Below are 20240 nucleotides of genomic sequence, written 5' to 3' on the forward strand. Positions count from 1 at the left end.
AAATGTAATGGAAAAAGCAGTAAAAATATAATGTAGTGCCTAAACTGGTAGTTTCTTTCTATCTATCTATCTATCTATCTATCTATCATCTATCTATCTATCTATCTATCTATCTATCTATCTATCTATCTATCTATCTATCTATCTATCTATCTATCTATCTATCTATCTATCTATCGTTATCATCTGTTTCATTTAGTATATATCTTGTAGCATATGAATTTGTAGTAAATATTCATGCAGGCTATGCATGGTTTGCAAATTCATAGCCCAACATGTATGAAAAATACATAATCAAATTATATAATTAAGTATATGCAAATGCAGTGCTTAAACATTTACAAAACTAGACACATTATTATTCAGGTATGCTTGAGTGTGCAGTAGTTCATAGAGGGGTGGATGAATAATGCATTATATTTCAGAATAGATCATCTTAATGACACATAGGAAGTTAAATAAGATGTCTCACTCATCTAGTACTCTTGAAGGGGTATTAACAGTTTTTGAAGCAACATAATCCTACATTTTGCAGTTGTTTTATGGATTGTTTTATCAAAGCAGATATGGATGAATGAATTGAATGAAATGTGTGACCTAACAGCAGTCAGATCAATGGGCGGATTGTTGATTGGGGAGTTATTAGAAAACAGTGATCAAAGCACCAGTGACACTGAAAAAGCTTAACAACTCTTCATAGAAACTGAAATGTTTCGCAACAAAAGAGTACAGATTTTTTTTTTTAAGCTGGGCTTTAGTGTGAGGATGGTAACACGGGGCGCAATCTCTCTGCTCTGAACATCAATTGTTTCAGAAACAGCCTTGTTTTCCCATGAGGCTTCCCTGCTAATTTCAGGCCAGACCCACACCTGCTGCTCTCTCGTTGTTCAGATATATGTTATCTAAAATTGGTGAATGTAGTAATCTAGAGTTTAATTAATAAATTATGACTTCATATAAGCTCAGTGGCCATTCAAAGATTTTAAAATAAAAATAGCAAGACCTACAAATGCTTTTGACTCTACAAGTGGCTGACTCTGCCATCCAGAACTATCTTTATGAAAAATTAATATTTTTCAAAAAAAAAAATCAAAGCCTGTATCTTGGAAGTAAGGAGATTTTGTTTATATCAAGTTGAATAAGCTGAATGTGTTCTTTGCAAGCTTAATGGGACATAGAGATGATTAATTATTACCTAAACAGATTATTAATAATAATAATAATAATAATAATAATAATAATAATAATTCTGTGCCTAGACATATGATTATTATTAAAAAAAAAGGTTCTTGACAGTTAAAGTCTTAAGTTTACTTACATTGCATGAGTTATGATGAGAATGTGCAACTTGATCTCCTTAATATTCATTATTCGTATGTCGTATGATTTCATAAGGCACATGCATCTTTTTATGTTTGGATAAATAATGTTCAGTACAAACGTATGAACAGCTGGTAAGATGTAGACACTTGTACCTGTGGTCTTCAGAGATAAAAAGAGATGTAGGCTAATTTTCTGAATCCTTTGATGCTGATTTTCGAAATCATTTGAATTTCATTAAATATGATTGCCTTTATTATTATTTGTTTAGACGAATTATCTCCATCTTTCAATTAAAAATTGTGTTTAATTTGTATGTTAATGTTTTATATGCTTTCACTATTAAATATCATAGGCAATATATGCACAAATAAGCATGTGCAAATTGTAAATAATTGCATTTTTATACAGTTTTTGGAGTGATTGCGGATTTGACAGTCCATTTGAGCTGAGGTGAGGTGTGTGTATGTGTGTATAAAAAGCTTTTGTATTTATCTCTGTTTGTGTAATCTCCATTAATGTACCTTAGACTAAAGATCTGAGATGCATGGGAGAGAAAAATAACTCTGACTGGCTTGAATTTCACAATCTCATTATAATCCAGAAAATTTAATAAGACACTGAGTGTCTCAGATGAGTGGAACGAATAAAAAATAAGGCACTGCAAACATTAATGAATGTTTCAAAGTCGATCAGTTTGACACTCTCTTTTTTTATCACTGTTTATCTAATTGGGGTGAGGATCAGTGTTGTTGATCTGCAGGGGTTTTGGAGTTGACATTATTTACATCTGTGCTTCAGAGCATGAGTTTAAACATAAACAGTGCGAGCTGCGTTTCCCCAGTAGCGGCGAATGGGGGAATATGTGTTTCTGAGTTCTCTGGTGATTGAGAGGTCCAGCGGGAAATCTCTGACAGAATTCATCAGGACAGAGGGAATAAGCTGAGGTTGAACCAGAAGATTAGAGCGAAATGTCTTAATCATATATCTGATATCTCTATCTCTGGATTCTAACGTAGCAGAGGAGGAACTTGAGCCAGGCATGAGTGAATTTTCAGCAGCCATGTTTGGTTGACAGTTTTGCTGCCTAATATTTTTTGTGGAAACCCTGATATATATATTTTTGAGGACGCTTTGTTAAATAGAATGGGAATCTTTCATATCATCATAAATGTCTTTACTGTCAATTTTGAGCTGTTTAACCTTCTATGAGACTATCCACAGCTTGAAAAAAAATAAATAAGTAAATAATTTTCCAAAATTTGTTTTTAGGTTTTCGTCATTTATAACTCACTTTTCCCAATTAGGTTCAATTATTTTGCTGTATTGCCTGAATTTCACTGCCTGAAAACCATGTCTCAGTGTTACAAAACCATTTAAACAACTTTAACATTGTGATTCATTTTGGAATTTCAAATCAATTATTGTAGCACAAGAGAAAGTCAAAAAGACTCTTCTTTTACAGTGTACCCCACACATCCCACAAGTAGATGGTGACTTGTAAAGTCATCATTGAGAGTATTGATGCCTGTCAGTATAGTAATGCCAATAGACATTGGGATCTTTCCTGACCTCTGGTTATTGTATGAATAACACACTGTAAAAAATATAAACCTCTCCAACTCAGAAATTTCTAGTGACTGGTTACATCTACATTTTTTTCAGTTGGATTAACTGAATTTATACAATTAAATTCAAAGTAATTGAATTTGGCCAACTGTTACATTTATCTGAATTTAGCCAACTGAAATATTTATCTTTGATTCCTCCATATAAGGAGGAATCTAAGATGACTGCAAAAACATCTTGTTTTGCCGTTTACTTGTTCTGAACTGTTCACAACTTTAAGGCAACTGCCAAATATATGGTAAGAGCAAGACGTGTGAAAGTCAGCCCAACCTTGAGCTGTTCTTTGAGGATGTCAGTATGCATGGCACTGTTAAAACTAGTCAGCGTCAGACCATGTCTTTCCCACTTGTTTCAAGTTGCACCTGCCACTTTACATTTCCTTCTGTAGAATCCAAATGTTGGTGGCTGATCTTATTTTAAACAAGCCCCTTGAGCATTACAGTCTGATCTTAACTGTTACACTGAACACTGCACTGGTATTTTTGGAGGAAGGAGTAGTCAAACTAGCGACATTGCTCTTTTTGCATGCAAAAAATGGTGTTTCTTAAAAGCACAGCTGCCCAAAGAAAAAGAGTGAGAGAGAGAATTGTTTAAATCTAAGGTCTGATTAAAAGAAGAAAGAGTAAGGGACAGATTTACTAACAGCTTGTGCCAGCGCAAACAGTCTTTTGGTATTAAAATAGTACTGTCAGGATTTACTAAATACTCAGTGAAGAATTAGTGCTGAAAAGAATTTTCTAAAATGTGCACTTGTCAGATTACTGGTATTTGTGCCATATTTAACGGCCAAAAACAACAAAACAAAAACAAACAAACAAACAAAAAAACATGTCTTAAAGCAGGCAGTAATTTGCACTGTTCTTGGTAGATATGGGAATGGTTTGGCTACATCTGTGTTCTTTAATGTGTGCATTGTAAGGAAATCACATGCAGAATTTTCCCTTCATCAGCACTTTTGTGGAATTGCACTCTCACGCTAAATTGCCGTTTAGTAAATCTGGCCCTCAAGGTCCTTGCACAAACTGTCGTATCCATTTTTTTTCATATTTATCATCCTAAAACTTCGTCACACACAAAAACCTTCTGCACTGAGGCTGATGCATATTAATTAATCCGTTGGAGTTGCAATGACCTTGAGTAGAAAATGGTCATGATAAACTAAAATAGGATTTTAACTGACATAAAAATATGATTCCTGTAGAGCTAAAAAAAACTATTTATCACAACTTTTTACTATGTAGCATTTTTATTTTCATTTTAGAAAGATGAAGCATGTTTATAAACATCACTTCAGTTGTGAGCTAAGGGGCATTACTGAGCGATGTTGGCTTTGACTTTTGATATTTGTCTCAGGAGAGAAAGAATGTCTGCTGTGATACATGATGAAGGCTGTCTTAAAGTTAGCAAAATTAAAGTTCTAGAGTGCAAGTGGTTTTTCACTGTATATTCATAGCACATACCATACATTACTTGGGGTCAATAGGAGTTTTTCATTCAGCGTTTGTAATTTTACAAAATATTTAAATTTCAACTGAATACTGTTCTTTTTATACTTTCTAATCATCAGAGCATCCTAAAAAAGTACTTTCAGAAAAATAATAAGCATCTGTTGACAATAACATTAATAATAATAATAATAAGAAGAAGAAGAAGAAGAAGAAGAAGAAGAAGAAGAAGAAGAAGAAGAAGAAGAAAAAAATCTGCATATTAGAATGATTTCTGAAGGTTTGTGTGACACTAAAGACTGGAGTAATGGTTGCTACCAACCTTAAACTTCATAACAGTGTATTTCCTGAAACACACATTTGGATAGTTTTATGACTGTGAAACATCCCATGTAAGGTTTCAACATAATGCTCTTAAAAGATCCTAAAAGAACCATAAAAGTAGTCAAAAATTATTATTATTATTGTGTACAGTGCACTATTTTTCAAAAATCTTTTTAAGTCATACAGAAATTTAGTGTGAGGAAAAGACTAATAAGAAGTCATATGTTTTAGTATATTTTAGGTGCACATTTTCTTTAATTCAGTTGTGTTTAAGCATTAACACTAACACTCAGTAGCCTTTGGCACACAGCCTTGCAGCAACACAGTGCACTGATCTGTAGCTTAATAGAGAAATGATTGAATGCAGCAGGGGCATTTGTCATGTACATGAACATCCGCTGACTAACACAGCGGTGTCATAATTTGTCTGAACCTCAGTATGTGGAACGGTTTACGTGTCAAGGCTTTTCTCGGGCACATTAATTACAGTTATCTTTCTCATCTTGCGTTTTTCAAAGCTGCCATTTCATGGTTCTCAGCTTTTTTTCCGTTGGCCCCATTGAAAATAACCCTGTCAAACTAAGAAACCCATCAAGAGAGAGAATGTAGAGGGACACTTGGTTTGAAATTGGCTCAGATTGAGGGAGGGCTCCTAATTGTCTATCAGCTGTCTAATGGTCCCATCATTCTCTCATCCTTTGGTAGTAAACGAGGGTATGGAATGAAAGGTTGGGTAGATTGGAAAGCTGAAAATTTTCCTCTGGCACTCTTTAAACATATCTTGATAAACCGTTTGTCCCCTGATATGAAGTCTAAGTATTCAAAGCTATTAAAACATGGTAAAAGACATAAGGAATTAGTGTGTCAGTCCCTTAAAGCAGAGCAGCCTCCAAAGTTCATAGTTAAGGAAAAGATGCACTTTCATATTTTAATCCCAAAGTATTAAACTCATTGACATCTTTTGTGAATAGAAGTCATACTATGAGGACTTCAGGGAAACATTAGATCAGTCCATTAAAAATGGCTGCAATTCACTTAATAAGAAAATGTGGTTAGTCTAGCTTTCTAATAATGATGCGTTAAAAATTATAGTTTACAGTGCTGAGCGCAGATTTGTATTTAAAATACACGTTTTGTGTATATTCTTTTGAACTTTATTTTCATTATGGTTTGCATAAAAATATTAAGCAGCACAACTGTTTTCAACATTGATAATAATAAATGTTTCTTAAACATCAAATCAGTGTCAGGTTTAAAAATAATAATAATAATAAAATAACAAGACACTTCATTTGACTAGCAACTTGACTTGACCAACTTGGGGTAACAGGGAACACAAAACAAACCAGCACAGCACAGACCACAGAGGGAGAATAAATAGGGAACTAAATCAGGCAGGAAATGAGGAAGTACAGGTCGAGTCAATCTACTGATAATCAGGTAAGAAGAGGGGTGGGGTTAGACAATAGACATGAGAGCACATGCCACACGGAAACAAACAAGAAAGCCATGTGCTCACACAAAACAAAAACACAAGCACATGGACAGCGAAACAAATCACCAGCCATGTGCAAGACAAGACCCGAACACTCAGCAGATGAGAACTCATAAGCCACGTGTTCATACAAAACATGACATGAAAGCACACAGCTCTTGAAAACACAAGCTGTGTGCTACACAGCACGAGACAAAGCATAACATGAAAGCACATGGACAATCACAAACCACGTGCTAAACAGAACACATACAGACAGAAGAGCATATGGCCCAAGCGATCTCGAGACCGCACGCTCCACAGCAAGACAGTACATGGAGTGAGAGAATCCGAACCCGACACGAAACCAGAACTCAACAAGACCTGAGTGCCGGGATCCGGGGACCACACTCCAACATGAAACAGGGTATGCTCGAAGCCTAAAAAAAAAAAAACTTGTGTGTCATACATGTTTTTATAATGGAGCGTCAGCCAGGGCCGGGTTTCCCGATAACGATGTATCTTAGCTCTTAAGAGCGTTTTCTACGTGCAAACTTACGAACGCTCGCAGCAATTCCACGAGCGTTTCCCAAAAATGCACTTAACATGAACGCGCGAGAACGTGCTACTTAGGAGTCGCTGTCCATTCGCGAAGTGCTAAAATGTAACCTTATATGGAATCGTATTCTGAACGTTTAACCTAATAATTGTCATCTGTTTTGGATTACCAATCAATACAATCAAGTCTATATAAAGCACCTACATACAGGCGGAGACACTGACAAAATGGCTGAAAAAAAAAAAAAAAAAAAAAAAAAAAAATACCTTTCAAAAGGATGAAATTAATGTCCTCTTAGAGGAGATAGAGAAAAACAAAGATGTGTTTTTTTTTCATCTTGTTTTCCCCTTTTTATTTATTTCATTTATAAATTCATGTAAACAATAAACGAGTACAATAAAGTGTACAATAAAGTACAATCAAAATATTATTATATTACTGGCGTTGCAGTGTGTTAAATCTAGATAAAAGTGTAATCTGCCGGTTGTCCTGCAGGTGTCCTCATAAATCTGTCTTCTTACAATGCACTTGGGGATGTACGATTACTCCAGAGCACTCGTAGATCTACGAAGATTTTCAAGTGCTACTTAAGCTACGATGCTTTTGGGAAACAGACCGTAATATTAAGATCAATCGTACGATCGTTTTTACGATCAACTTAGGCTTACGATGCTTTTGGGAAACGCAGCCCTGATCAGTTAATATTAAGCAGAACTTCAGTACATTTAAAGCTTTCAGGGCAATTTTATGTAATATCTCCAATAGTTTCTCTACTCAACTCAAAACTCTCTTAGGCCATGTCCACATGTACACGAGTATTTTTACTTGTAAAAACGGGAGTTTTTCCTTCAATATATATATATATATATTTTTTTTTATCTCTGTCCACATGAAAATGCAAACGCATGCTTTGACCAAGTGTCAAGAGCATGCCAAGCCAACATTTTTACCGTAAAACCATGTTGGCCAATCAGAAACCTGAAAGAGTTTCCAGTAGGTGGAGATAACAGCGTAGGCTCCGACGTCACAAGCCAAAAACTGCAACCGGAGTTTTTGAAAATCTTCACCCTGGCAGGAATTTTTAAAAATGTTTGGTTTCTGTTATCTGGTGCAGTGAAGTATACAGCATACTGTCCTAAAGTAACCAGATAAGGGTAATTTAGTGGATAGGATGTTATGACTGCATTGAATTACGACTTGAATTCATATCTTGATGTCTTCCTATCATATGTTGCCCTGAAGTTTACATTTTAAGGTTTCTAACAGGGCAACTGTCTAGTTTTAGACAATGTATTGAATAACTCAGGCACACTGACTCATTCTGCCTCATCATTATTAATAAAGCATACAATATCCGTACTGTGTTCAAGTGCAAAATATTTTTAACATCCTGAATCAAATAAAAATGTTCAGTTTAATCGAAATATTTTTAATCTTGAGCTTCACAGTTTACAGTCAGCTACAGTCTTGTGTTTTTTGGTCCTCTCTGTTAAAATGCTCCATGAAAGGTACACCATGGAACACAGTGGCAATGTCACATCAATCTGGCTTAGAAGATCTGTTAGAAAGGTCATTTGTGAGTGAGAACCATGTTTATGTAGTAGTGTGTGTGTGGCACGTCATGTAAAAGCAGCACTTGACTGTTGTGCAGTGACATGCTCATGTTTTTTCTAAGAATTCGAACCCCCAGAGATATATGTGCTTTTCTTCTAAAATAGCCTTATGTTATGAAATGGATGGCCTGTGAACTGTGATATTTACAGTGTGCCCAGCTGGATGAATTAGTCATATCATAGTGACACAGCATGACAATAACAGTATATCACACCATTGACATAATAACCAGAATAAAGAAACTCATCTTGCGTTTCATTGATTTAATCTTCAAGGTAATGGCTAGCCAGACAGATTATTCTTTCAATAAGCCTAATAGATTTCTTAGAGATAGAGATGCTACATGTACTGTATAAAGGCTGAGAATTATCTACGGTACTTTTTGTAGCAGTAAAACACCATATATGCACTATGTACACCAAATGCAATATTCGTGTATTTATATCGTTTTTTACTTATACATGTACAGTATGCAGTGAACAGCTCACTAAATTTTTTAATAGTCTTTACATTTTTTAAAAGTCGTTTTTGTTTACAAGTTTGAAGCATACCTTTACCCAAGGTTAAAAGTGTTTTTTTTTAATGTAGAAATATTACTTAATTTCTCATGTTCTATTCCTTTTGATGTGGACTACACCTTTTTGCGCAATATTTCTAAGGCCCTAACTCCACTTTCATAGATTAATGACTCTTCATGTGTTAGCATTTAATGATTCAAACTATGTTCTGCATTACCTAGAATGCAGTGGTCATCTCAGTGGTCATTACCGTTATTTTTTTTTCTTTTTTTTTTTTTTTTTTTTTTGTAAAAATTAAGCTCAATTTGTCATGGACCAGCCACATAAACAAGGCCATTAATCTTAATGTTACACAGGGAGGAGATATTATTTCTGCACTGAATCTTCCTTGTCATTTTACATTTCTTTTGCAAAGCTTGAAAAGACCACCAATGACGCGAGTAGTGCAGTGCAGTGATGCTTAGATTAAATAAATAAATAAAAAAATAAAATAAATAAATGTGTTTTGCAAAATCTTAAGCATCATCATTAGTTTTTTGCATGCTGTTAATGATAGTTTGAAGGTAACATTATCACAAGACAGCCACAAAATTGCTTCTATCCACTATACAAAGCAGTTAAACATGCTTATTCATTTATTAGGGATGACAATGTCACATATCAATCTTGATGAGTTGTTAAAAGTCAGTAATACAGTAAGTAGTGAAAAGCCATTCTTTCTGTATAAATTGTCAAAACACAATAGAGTAATGAAACTGTATTGTCCTTGTGCATGTAAAATCAATGCTGAGGCCAAAGATTCAGATGGGTTTCCTCTCTCTTCTTGTAAGCAAAGATAATAGTGTTTTTACTAATTTCGGCCTTAGTACTGCTCAATATAACCAAGCGTGTGAGCTCTTGTGATTGTGACATAAGGCTAGAAGGGGGGAAAATTACCTGTCAGAGCCTTGCTGGGACACAAATAGCAACATTACCTGTCAATGATGGATTTAAACTCATTGCAATGCTGTTCACTCATGCTGTGTGCAGTATGTTAAAGGAGAACCTGAATGCATCCAGTGGAAATGGAGAAAAAGATAGTTGTGAGGGTTTACTAAGGGTTTACTTTTTTTGTAGTACTTCGCCCACAAATGAAAGGCCCCGAAATAATCTCTTAAAGCAATAATTTACCAAAAATGTATAACATTTCTTTTTATTCAGTCATAATGTTCCAAATCATTCCATATCTTTTCAAATGCTTTCCCTTTGAGCTCTTCAGAGAAAAATAGCAGCATGCATGTCCAGTAGGTGAATGTGAAAAACAACAACAGAATTTGTGTATTAGGAAGTTCATTTAAAGTTCATTGACTTTCATGGACAGGAAAACATAACAATCCAAAGTTTAATACATGTTTTGTGTGTGTGTGTGTGCATGTTTTTTTTTTTTTTTTTTTTTTTTTTTTTTTTTGCAGAATGCATGACTAAACCTTAATTGAAGGCAGATGATTTTGCTAGGGCTGCGTCTAGACAAGACTGAAATGTTTACAGACACAATATCCTTTTGTAGCCTGATTGCAATCAAGATAATTTGTGAGAAAAATAATTAATTGAGAATATAATTTAAGATGCCAGTCAAGATTTATTCCATTTGAATCTGACCTAATTTTTTGTCTTGGTAACAATATTTGAATATATGTGGTTTTTTTTTTGTTTTTTTTTTTGTTTGTTTTTTTATTTCCTGTAAATTGCTCATTATTTTTTTGGCAAGGTGCCTTCGTTGTTTATGAATGTTTGAATGGTATCCATTTTTTCCCTCATAATAGTTTATGAAAGTCATCAGCACTGCCATTTTGCCATTTCAGTTTAAATGAGAAATTGATTTACTATGAACATTTTACTATGAACCTTACTTATTTAACATTTTGAGCAATTTACACTGTATAAAACCCAAGCATCTACAATAGAGCTGAAGTATAGGCTGCCTGACATAGCTCACCTTCTTGGAAAAGTTTATTTACTGCAAAGACTGTTTGAGGTCTTTGTAGTACAGCTTAGATGTTGAATTAACATTTGCATTTCACCCATGCATGATCAATTACCTGCATGACACAAAAGGAATGCCATAGAAAATTGATAGATAATGAGCTATGCAAGCAAAGTGTTGATGTTTCAGCATTGCAGAAGTCATTTCCTTTATGCTACAACACTAAGTGAAATTTAATATGTTTATCATTAATGACTCCAGAAGTCATTCTCTTGGTTAAACTTGGCTGAAGTTAATATTCAAACGGAATATTCTTTGTCAGGCTGATTTCAATTTTAGTTTCAAACTAAGGAAATTACTTTTATAAGAAAACATCTCTATAATTGTCCCTACAACCTTTTGAGAACTTTTAAGAATCCAGTTAAATCACACTGGTAACTAATTTATCAGATAATAATTCTCAACTGTGGGTTTAAATGCATCTTTAATTCATCTTTGAATAAACTGTCATTTATTCAATCACTAAATGACAGTTTACTGTTATTTTAAACATATTTCTGGAATAAAATGACAGAAATTTGTCCTGCAAATGCTAATTTATACAGTAGATAGCATTTTGTGTATCTTCAAAATATATTAATTTTAATTTGAAAAGAAAGACACAGCTTGATCTTGGTGAAAATGATAAAATGTAGTGGAACTGTGGGACAGCTGTATGTGTTTAAACAAAACAATATGGAAAAGGAAAAGGTTAATGCGTTGTTTAAAAAAAAAAACTAAATGATTATGTTTATTTGTTTCAATTATTTGAAAGTTATTATGATTTAAATTCTTTGTAACAAAGTATGAGTCTGAGAGTAAAGTTAGACATTAGACAATTAAAAAGCAATTAGCAATAATGAAACAGGTTAAAAAGTTTCCAAATGTTCCAAATGTGACCTTCACACGACACAAAATGTTTTAATGCTCCTAATTAAAGAAACAACCTTATACTTTGCAGAAAATCTGATGCATTTTCCTGGGTTTGCACAACGGCGCATGAAGGACATATTTTTGCTAAACTTTTAATGGCCAGCACTGAATGTGTTTAATTCACTGCTGAAGGACAGTGTGACTCCCCTGGCCCTTTACAGGTCTTGTTAGCAGGTCAGGTTTCCCTCGTGTTGACCATCTGGGTTGTGAGGTTGATGCTCCGTCCGCAGCTGGATTATAAACAAGATGGTCAGGCTGAGAATGTGCTGTTCGTTGAACCATTAAACATGTTTGGCATTAAGAACCCAGCTTGAGTCTGCCTTTAACATCGTTACATTCTGTATTTCATATTCCATCTGCAGTGTAAACAGCATGCGTGCTGGATTTATGGTTTCATCATGTCATTAGTGCTACATTAGATATTCATATCAATTCTTGTTCTAGAACTCATTCCTTCACTTATGTTAAGATAGTGTAAGATTTATTTTAATGTTTTGAAAGACGTCTTATATGCTTGCCAAAGATTTATTTGCCCACAAATACTATAGAAACAGCAATATTTTGTTAAAATTAAAAATGACGGTTTTCTATTTGAATGTATTTTAAATTTAATTTATACCTGTGACAGCAAAGCTGGATTCTCAGCAGGCATTACTCCAGTCTTCAGCGTCACACGATCCTTCAGAAATCATATATATGCTGATAAATATGCTGATTTGATGCATCATTTCTTATTATTATCAGTGTTAAAAAGAGTTGTGCTGCTTAAAGTTTTTGATGAAACCATGATAATTTTTTCGGCATTTCTTGATTAATGGAAAGTTGAAAAGAATGGTATTTATTTTAATTACTTTCTGTAACAATGTAGAATTCTTTACGCTAATTTTTTGATCAGTTTAATTAATTCCTGCTGAAAATTATTTCCTAAGTAAAAAAAAAAAGAAAAGAAAAAAAAAAACATACTGACCCTTAAAACTTTTGAGTGATATTGTACATGAACACTTTGCATTTGAATACTTACAAATATGAATGAGATCCCTCTGACAGTGACTGATGAAGGTGTATTGAGTGAGCTGGAAGGTTGGGCTTACATTGTTTAAGATGTTAAGTGTGAGGTGTCAGGAGACAGGAAACGGCACAAAAGCCACACCTATTTGCATGCCACCTGCTTCATTTCCTCCACGACTTTTGTAGTTGGCAAACAGTGTCAAGATGATTGACAGAGGTTGCTGAGTAGGTTAACATGATTCTTAAAAAAGAACAAACCCAAATGCATTATGTATTATACAACTTCCCCTGAGAGAATGAGTGGAGGCACATTTGTTCAACTAAAGACCCTGCAAAATGGTTCTTAGTCATTAGAATTTCTCATTGTGGGCTTTACTGAACCATCAGTGTGTTCTCCGTCACACCTGTGAACATCTGTGCCACAGCAAACAGCTTTGTTAACAATGACAAGCTGCATGTGTTTGATTCAGTAACCTTTTACTTCATGTCGTTTTTCTTCTAGGAGACAATAATGGTTGGCCTCATCTCTTCGATAACTATTTTGGCATCCCCAGTAATAACCTTGGAGCCAAGTCAAATGCCTGCTGTGAGTATGCTCTCGTTTTTATGTTTCTGCAAAAAATTAAGAGAATTTGAACCTTGTAGAGAATATCTTAAGGGCATATTTAAAGTTTATTTTAGAAACGCAGTATGCATTCATTTGGCAGCTGTATTTTGTCATTCCACAGCTGAAACAACAGTGAGAGATGGACAATTAGAATAATACATGCACAAGACTTTTTTCAGTCTGACATAACTACGGTATTGCCATTCAGAAAATAACCAAGTTACAACCGAGTCCTGAGATTTTGGCATATGTGGCCTTTTTATTATCAGGGTAATTATCATTTTTTGATGTACAAAGTTTTTAAGAATTTAAGGGCCAGATTTAAGCCAGCACAAACCATATTTGTGATTAAAATAGTACTGTGTGGATTCACTAAAGATGCAAAGTGAAGAATTAGTGCTGAAAAGCCACAGTTATTTAACGTTTGCGCTCGTAAAATTATTTGCACTAATATTAAACGTATAAATACCTCTAATTGTGGAGAGCACATAATAGCATAGTTTGTATGCTTACTGAATTATTTTATTTTAGATCATGTCAAACTGACACGTTGTCTTGTTTGAGGAGTCTTTTCTTGATATTCTGTTATCTGACTCACACAATCTGACAAGCAACATTTTGTCTGTATTTAGGAACTGACTACTTCAGAGCAAACAAAACCACCTGATCATTCCCAGAAATCACATTATAAATCCCTACAGTGTTTTATGTGATTACAGCATTTCCAGTCAGTACTATTTACATGTGTCTGGAGATTTTAAGACATGTGTCTCTGATGATTGGAGTCATGTGTAATCCTCTTTTTATCCCAGAAAGTGATTGGACAGACAGGTTAATGGCTCAGCATGGGTCGCAGCTGTCTGTATATTACTCACTTTGTTTTACATGCAAATAATAATAATAATAATAAATATGTTCCTATTCATTAAAGAATCACTGTCTAATAAACAAACATGACACTGAACAATACATTTCTGCTGTGACTTTTAACCAGCTGATCTCAAGGTGATTTTGAATGGATGTCAATCAGTTCCTCTCAAGCTCACGCAGGTGTCCTAGCAGAGGAGCTGGAGTTCATTACATCATGAACAAGATCTACACATTTTACATAAAAAAAAAAAAAAAAAAAATGTGACCAAGCGCTTGTTTTGTTTCAGTTATGAAATATATTTTTTGTTTTTATCCTTTTAAATAAAATAGAACATTAAATGTATATTGTTATAACATTTAAAATAAATCAAAGTTCTATTTGTAAAATATTTTGCTTGAAAAGTTTTCTTAAATTGTTTTTTTTTTTTTTTTTATTAATGTAATTTTATGGTAAAATGACATTTATTGGCAAATATCTAGATAATTTTTTTGTGTGCCACATATGAAAATATGAGAACCAAAACTAATGTTTTCTAATGAACATTAAATAATAGTATGTTGGTATTGTATATGTAATTTAAAAATGTTTTGTATTGTTTTCGTTTAAAATTATTATACCATTTAAGCATTCCTGGTTTCAACATGAACTTGTATGGAAGCCCATTTCTGCCAAATAAGAAAAGAAAATCGTGCCAAAGCTCACTCATTACATAAAAAAAGTAAAAAAATAAATAAAGAGAGAGAGAGATAGAGAAAGAGAGAAATTAAATTATATCATTACGTCAAGATAATGACATAAAAAGAGACTGATTCTGAATAATGATTATGGTTATGGCTTTATATAATAATTTAGATCTTTATTTACCTTTTTTAATCTCATAGTAATGACTTTTTATTGCATCATTGTGAGTTAGTACATTGTAATTTGGACTTTTATGTCATAATTAGGACTTTTACAAGTCATTATGACTTATCGTAGTGTGGTGGTAATAAGCTTACAATAATTTATACTTTACTTGTCAGACATCATTTTCATTCACTTATATTGTCCTCCAATGAGTTTAGGTCATTTACATAACTAAACGGCTTAAGGTTTCAATTATAGTCGATGTGATGGAAATGTGCCCTACATGAACCCCAGCACATGGACCATTGTTAATTAATGAACTACAAGCAGAACTATGCCAGCCGCACTAAAACGGCCTGAATGACCAATTAAAATCCAGCCCATGTTGGCAGTGATGACTTTGCTGTATTCATCCCCTCATTACCAGCAAATTTAGCTCTGAATGCAAAAGCTGATTGGACTGAAGAGAGCATGAGCTTTGTAATAGCTCCATTTCTGCTTTCCCTGCATCTCTTCTCTCCACTTCTCCCCAAATTAGTCACCGCGGGTCATTTTGGTGAATACCAGAATTCGATTTATTTTTCTTGCTGTCGCCACCTTGCATCTTTTGTTTTGTATTTGTGATTTCACATGCTTCCCCAATGTTTAATACTGATAAGACTCTGTTGGAACAATGTGACGGGCCACAGATGGTGTGTCGGTGGATTTGAGGGCAACCGTTTGCTCTGTTAACTGCGATAAAGAGTTGGTCTATCTCATGTGGCTTAATTCTGTCTGGCAGACTGTATTGAACTATCCAACTGCTGACACCATCAGATTACACTAATTTCTTTTCTTTTCAGTTTTCACTTAAATACACTTTTAATTCAAAATTCTAATTTTGAATAATCTGCTTGCATTATGTATGAATGACAAAACAAAATACAGTATATAGTAAATCCTATATTTTATTTTATATAGGTGAAATGTCTTATTCATAAAAATAACATTTCCTGCAAAAAAAAGCTATATTTCCTTTTAGAAAAAAATAACAATATATAGAAATATATATATATATATATATATATATATATATATATATATATATATATATATATATTGTTTTTCTATGAAAACATAACTGTTTCAGACAGGTTTTTTTAAACACTACCTGTCTGCCATTGTTTACACAAACAGATAGTCCCGTCTCAAATTCATTCTATTGGTTGGACTTTTTAGAGTAATGAACCTATCAATGGCTTAAGTTTAGAATAAGCATTTAACATTGAATTATACACTTGCCCTTTAAAAATCAGATTTCTCTTGAAAGCTCAACTGATTCTAATTAGGAAATCTTAGTGGAACTTATCCTTAACCCAATCTGACTTAGACCACTTTGCAGAAATAATTTGGTGCTTATTAGTTCAGCATGACTGTTCACATATCAAGTATTACCACAGATTGCACTGTAATGCAAACATACTTTTTGGACTCCAAGTTACATATCTAAAATGTTGTCTTGTTTGTCTCTCATTTTATCTTACCCTTTCTGTCACGTAGTGCTTGGGAACGTCCCACCTGAGTGCCAGTGCAGGGACCTGGAGCTTGACTGTGATGGTGCTCACTTTAAAGACGTCCCCACAGTATCCATTAATGTCACCATGATGTGAGTTTCATGGCTTGTGTGTGGAGTGTGTCTGCAGCTTGTTGAGTTTGTGTGACTCCTCGGATTTGCATGAGATGCCAAGGCCCTGTGGCAAACTGACGAAGTTTGGCTTGAAGTTGGCTTTACTCTAAATGTAGAAAATGTACACAAATCAACAGTTTGGTACATTCTGAGAATACAATGCACTGGTGAGTTCAGCAACATAAAAAGGCCTGGACATTCAAGGTGGACAACAGTGGTGGATGATGGGAGGATCCTCTCCATGGTAAAGAAAAACCCTTTCACAACATTCAGTCAAGAGAAGAACACTTACTAGGAGGTAGGTGTGTCACTGTCAAAGTCTACAATCAAGAGAAGACTATAGAAAGCAAATAGCCTAGGGTTCACCACCAAGGTGCAAACAAGGCCAGATCAGACTTTGCCAAAAAAACATGCAAAAAAAATCCACTTTTCCACTGGAAAAGTATTCTTTCAAAGACTGAAATTAAGATCAACTTGTACTAGAATGATGGGAAGAAAAAGGTATGGAGAAGGCTTGGAACAGCTCATGATCGAAAGCATACTGCTTAATCTGTGAAACATGGTGGAGCAGTGTGATGGCATGAGCATGCATGGCTTCCAGTGGCACTTGGTCACTGGTGCTTACTGATGACTTGACAGAAGACTGAAGCAGCCGGAGAAATTCTTACGTGTATAAGGATATACTGTCTGCCCAGATTCACCCAAATGTGGCAAAGTTGATTGGAAGGCGCTTCAATGTACAAGTCAACAATGACCCAAAACATAGGCACCAAAGCAAGACAGGAGTTTTTGAAGGTAAAAAAGTGGAATATTCTCCAATGGCCAAGTCAATCTTCTGATATCAATCTGACTGAGCATGCATTGCTGAACACAATACTAAGGGCAGAGCCACAAACAAACAACAACTGAAGTCAGCTGCAGCTACAGTCTTTTGGTGATGTCCATGACGTCCAGACTGAAAAACTGATTGTTTGCAAAGGATTATCATCAAAATATTGAAAATAAACATTTGATTCATTATTATATTTATTTGTCCAATGACATTTGAGCCCCTGAAAATGGGGGCACTGTGTATAAAATTGTTGTAATTCCTTGCATTTCTGTTTTATATTTTTGTTCTACCCCTTGAATTAAATCTTAAAGCCTGCACTTCAATTTCATAGTGTTTTTTTTTTTTTTTTTTTCATTTTATTTCTATTCTGGTGGCATACAGAACCAAAATTATGAACATTTTGTCAGTGTCCAAATAAATATGGACCTAACTGTACTTTTAAAGTACTAATATATGTACATTTAAAGTAACATGTCCCATTTGGGGACAAGTAAGGTACAAAGATGTAGTTTTGTATCTTAGGATGTCACCCTAGTGGCGGCTTTTTTCTGAGAGTGACTGAATAAACATTTTTGTCTCCAACGAGTTGTAGTTGTGCTTTAGAAATCAAGATAAGGTTACATCAGAAAACAAGTCTGATGTATTTAATTTAGAGTCTTAATTAACTCTCAGTGTGATTATGAAGCATTAAAAACTGTGATAATTGCATTGAAATGTAATTGTCCCAACATTATTCTCCACACAGCTTAACTATGAAGCTTCGTTCTCATTTTTATTCAATGCCTCTGGCTGATATGAACCTTTCTAGCAGTTTAATATGTGGATTTGAAATGCATATTTATGTATCAGCTGATGCTGCTTCTTAATTAAGTCCCAATTTCCTGTATTGCGGCTCTGTATGGTTTTCCGCTGTTCATTAGTATGCCACAGTGAAAGTCACATCTACCTTTCAGTAATGCGGAGAATGTGGCAAGGTCTATTAAATGCATCGTCACTCTCTGATTTCAAGTAGACATGCTGTCTTCCCTCTAAGGTCACATGAAAATCATTGCTTCTAAACAGCCTCTCTTTATTAGGTGAATCTTAATTTTATGTTTTTCATAAAGTCAAACATCCCCATGTAGTCTATTCCTGTGTTTCCTCCTGAATATAGAGTGTATTTTTGAAAAATTAAGCAGACCAGATTTTGTAATGTTTTCAAAAAAAAAAAAAAAAAACACTTTTGTATTGTCTCTTTTTTTCATATTGCAGGTCCCTACAGAGGAACCGGCTTAGAAAGCTAAATGCTGATATGTTCTTGAAGTATCAGAGCCTTCAAAAGCTGTAAGAACCTCTCTGCTTCACTAAGTTTATCTCCTCTTTGTCATTGGACTGTATATAGATGTTGTAATGCTATGAAATACTATGAGATGTTCGCAAAAAGTTGTTTGCTTGTCCTCACTGTACCATCGCAGGGAGAAGTGTGCGAAATAGAAATGCTGAGTGACATTAAGCAATCCCTGTGGAATAAAACATTCAGTGCTCTTCAAGGGAACTGAGCCAAACACACTCAAGAACTGAAGAACTTGAGAGCGTTAAAAATGGCTCAATGTTTTTCTTCTCCCGCTATAGAATGTTTGCATGTCTTAATCTGTCATGCTCGTCTGTTGTGAGTATCATCTGGTTTCGCATTCAAGAGTCCCAGCTGACTCAAACAGAATCAGCCCCATATTTTCATCCTCGCTCAAACACCATTCTTGATTTAGTGACAGATGTAGGCTTCATTGTACAAACAAACTTAAATGGAATAAAAATTGATGTGGGATAGAGACCACAGTGCATCTTTTGTGGAGCTCAAAGTTGTGTAAGATTCGGAAGCACATCAAGTTTATATTATAGTCTGGGACTCCCAAAATATGATGCTGTTCCCTTTTTAAACATTAGTCTATGGGATTATACACTACTAATCAATGTGATTATATTATTATAATGTCACAATTACCCCCCCCCCCCCCCCCCCCCTTCTTCTACTCACCCTCGAAGCATCTTAGGTGTATGTGACTTTCTTCTTTCAGAATAATCCAATCAGAGTTATATTAAATATTGTCCTTGCTCTTCCAAGCCTTTTACTGGGGGTAAGCAGGAGTTTGTTGTCAACAGTTCAGAAGACGTGAAATAGAGAGCATCTGTAATAAAATGTCCCTCACACGGCTCCAGGGGGTGAATGAAGGCCCCCTGTAGTGAATCCATGCGTTTTTGTAAGATAAATATCCAGATTTCAAAGGGAATAAACACTTTTTTTTTCTCACTTCTGCTGACTGTGGGGAACCGGAAGACGTGCAGGCGGATGATGTAGTTCATCAGCACTGCATGGTTAATATAACTCTAATGGATTATTCTGAGAGAAGAATGTCACATACACCTAGGATGCTTCGAGGGTGAGTAGAAGATGGACAAATTTTCATTCTCGGGTGAACTAACCCTTTAAGATGCACAACTTAATCTTTTCATTAAAACTGATAAGAACAAGAAATTGTTTCTAGAGATCCAAATTAGCATATTAAAATTATTTCTGAGGGATTATGTGACACATTGAAGATTGGAGTAATGGCT

At 34.6% G+C, this 20240-nt stretch overlaps 1 protein-coding gene across 1 annotated transcript in view; it reads left to right on the forward strand.

Annotated features, from left to right (window-relative positions):
- Positions 1–20240, forward strand: part of LOC127971051 (relaxin receptor 1-like) — a 42139-nt gene that overhangs the window by 7154 nt on the left and 14745 nt on the right. The window contains exons 3-5 of the mRNA XM_052573813.1: positions 13329–13412; positions 16690–16795; positions 18900–18971. Of these exons, the coding sequence (XP_052429773.1) occupies positions 13329–13412; positions 16690–16795; positions 18900–18971 (262 nt within the window). The remainder of the gene's footprint in view (positions 1–13328; positions 13413–16689; positions 16796–18899; positions 18972–20240) is intronic.

Source organism: Carassius gibelio, chromosome B14 (genome assembly GCF_023724105.1).
Source record: "Carassius gibelio isolate Cgi1373 ecotype wild population from Czech Republic chromosome B14, carGib1.2-hapl.c, whole genome shotgun sequence".
Taxonomy (NCBI): Eukaryota; Metazoa; Chordata; class Actinopteri; order Cypriniformes; family Cyprinidae; genus Carassius; species Carassius gibelio.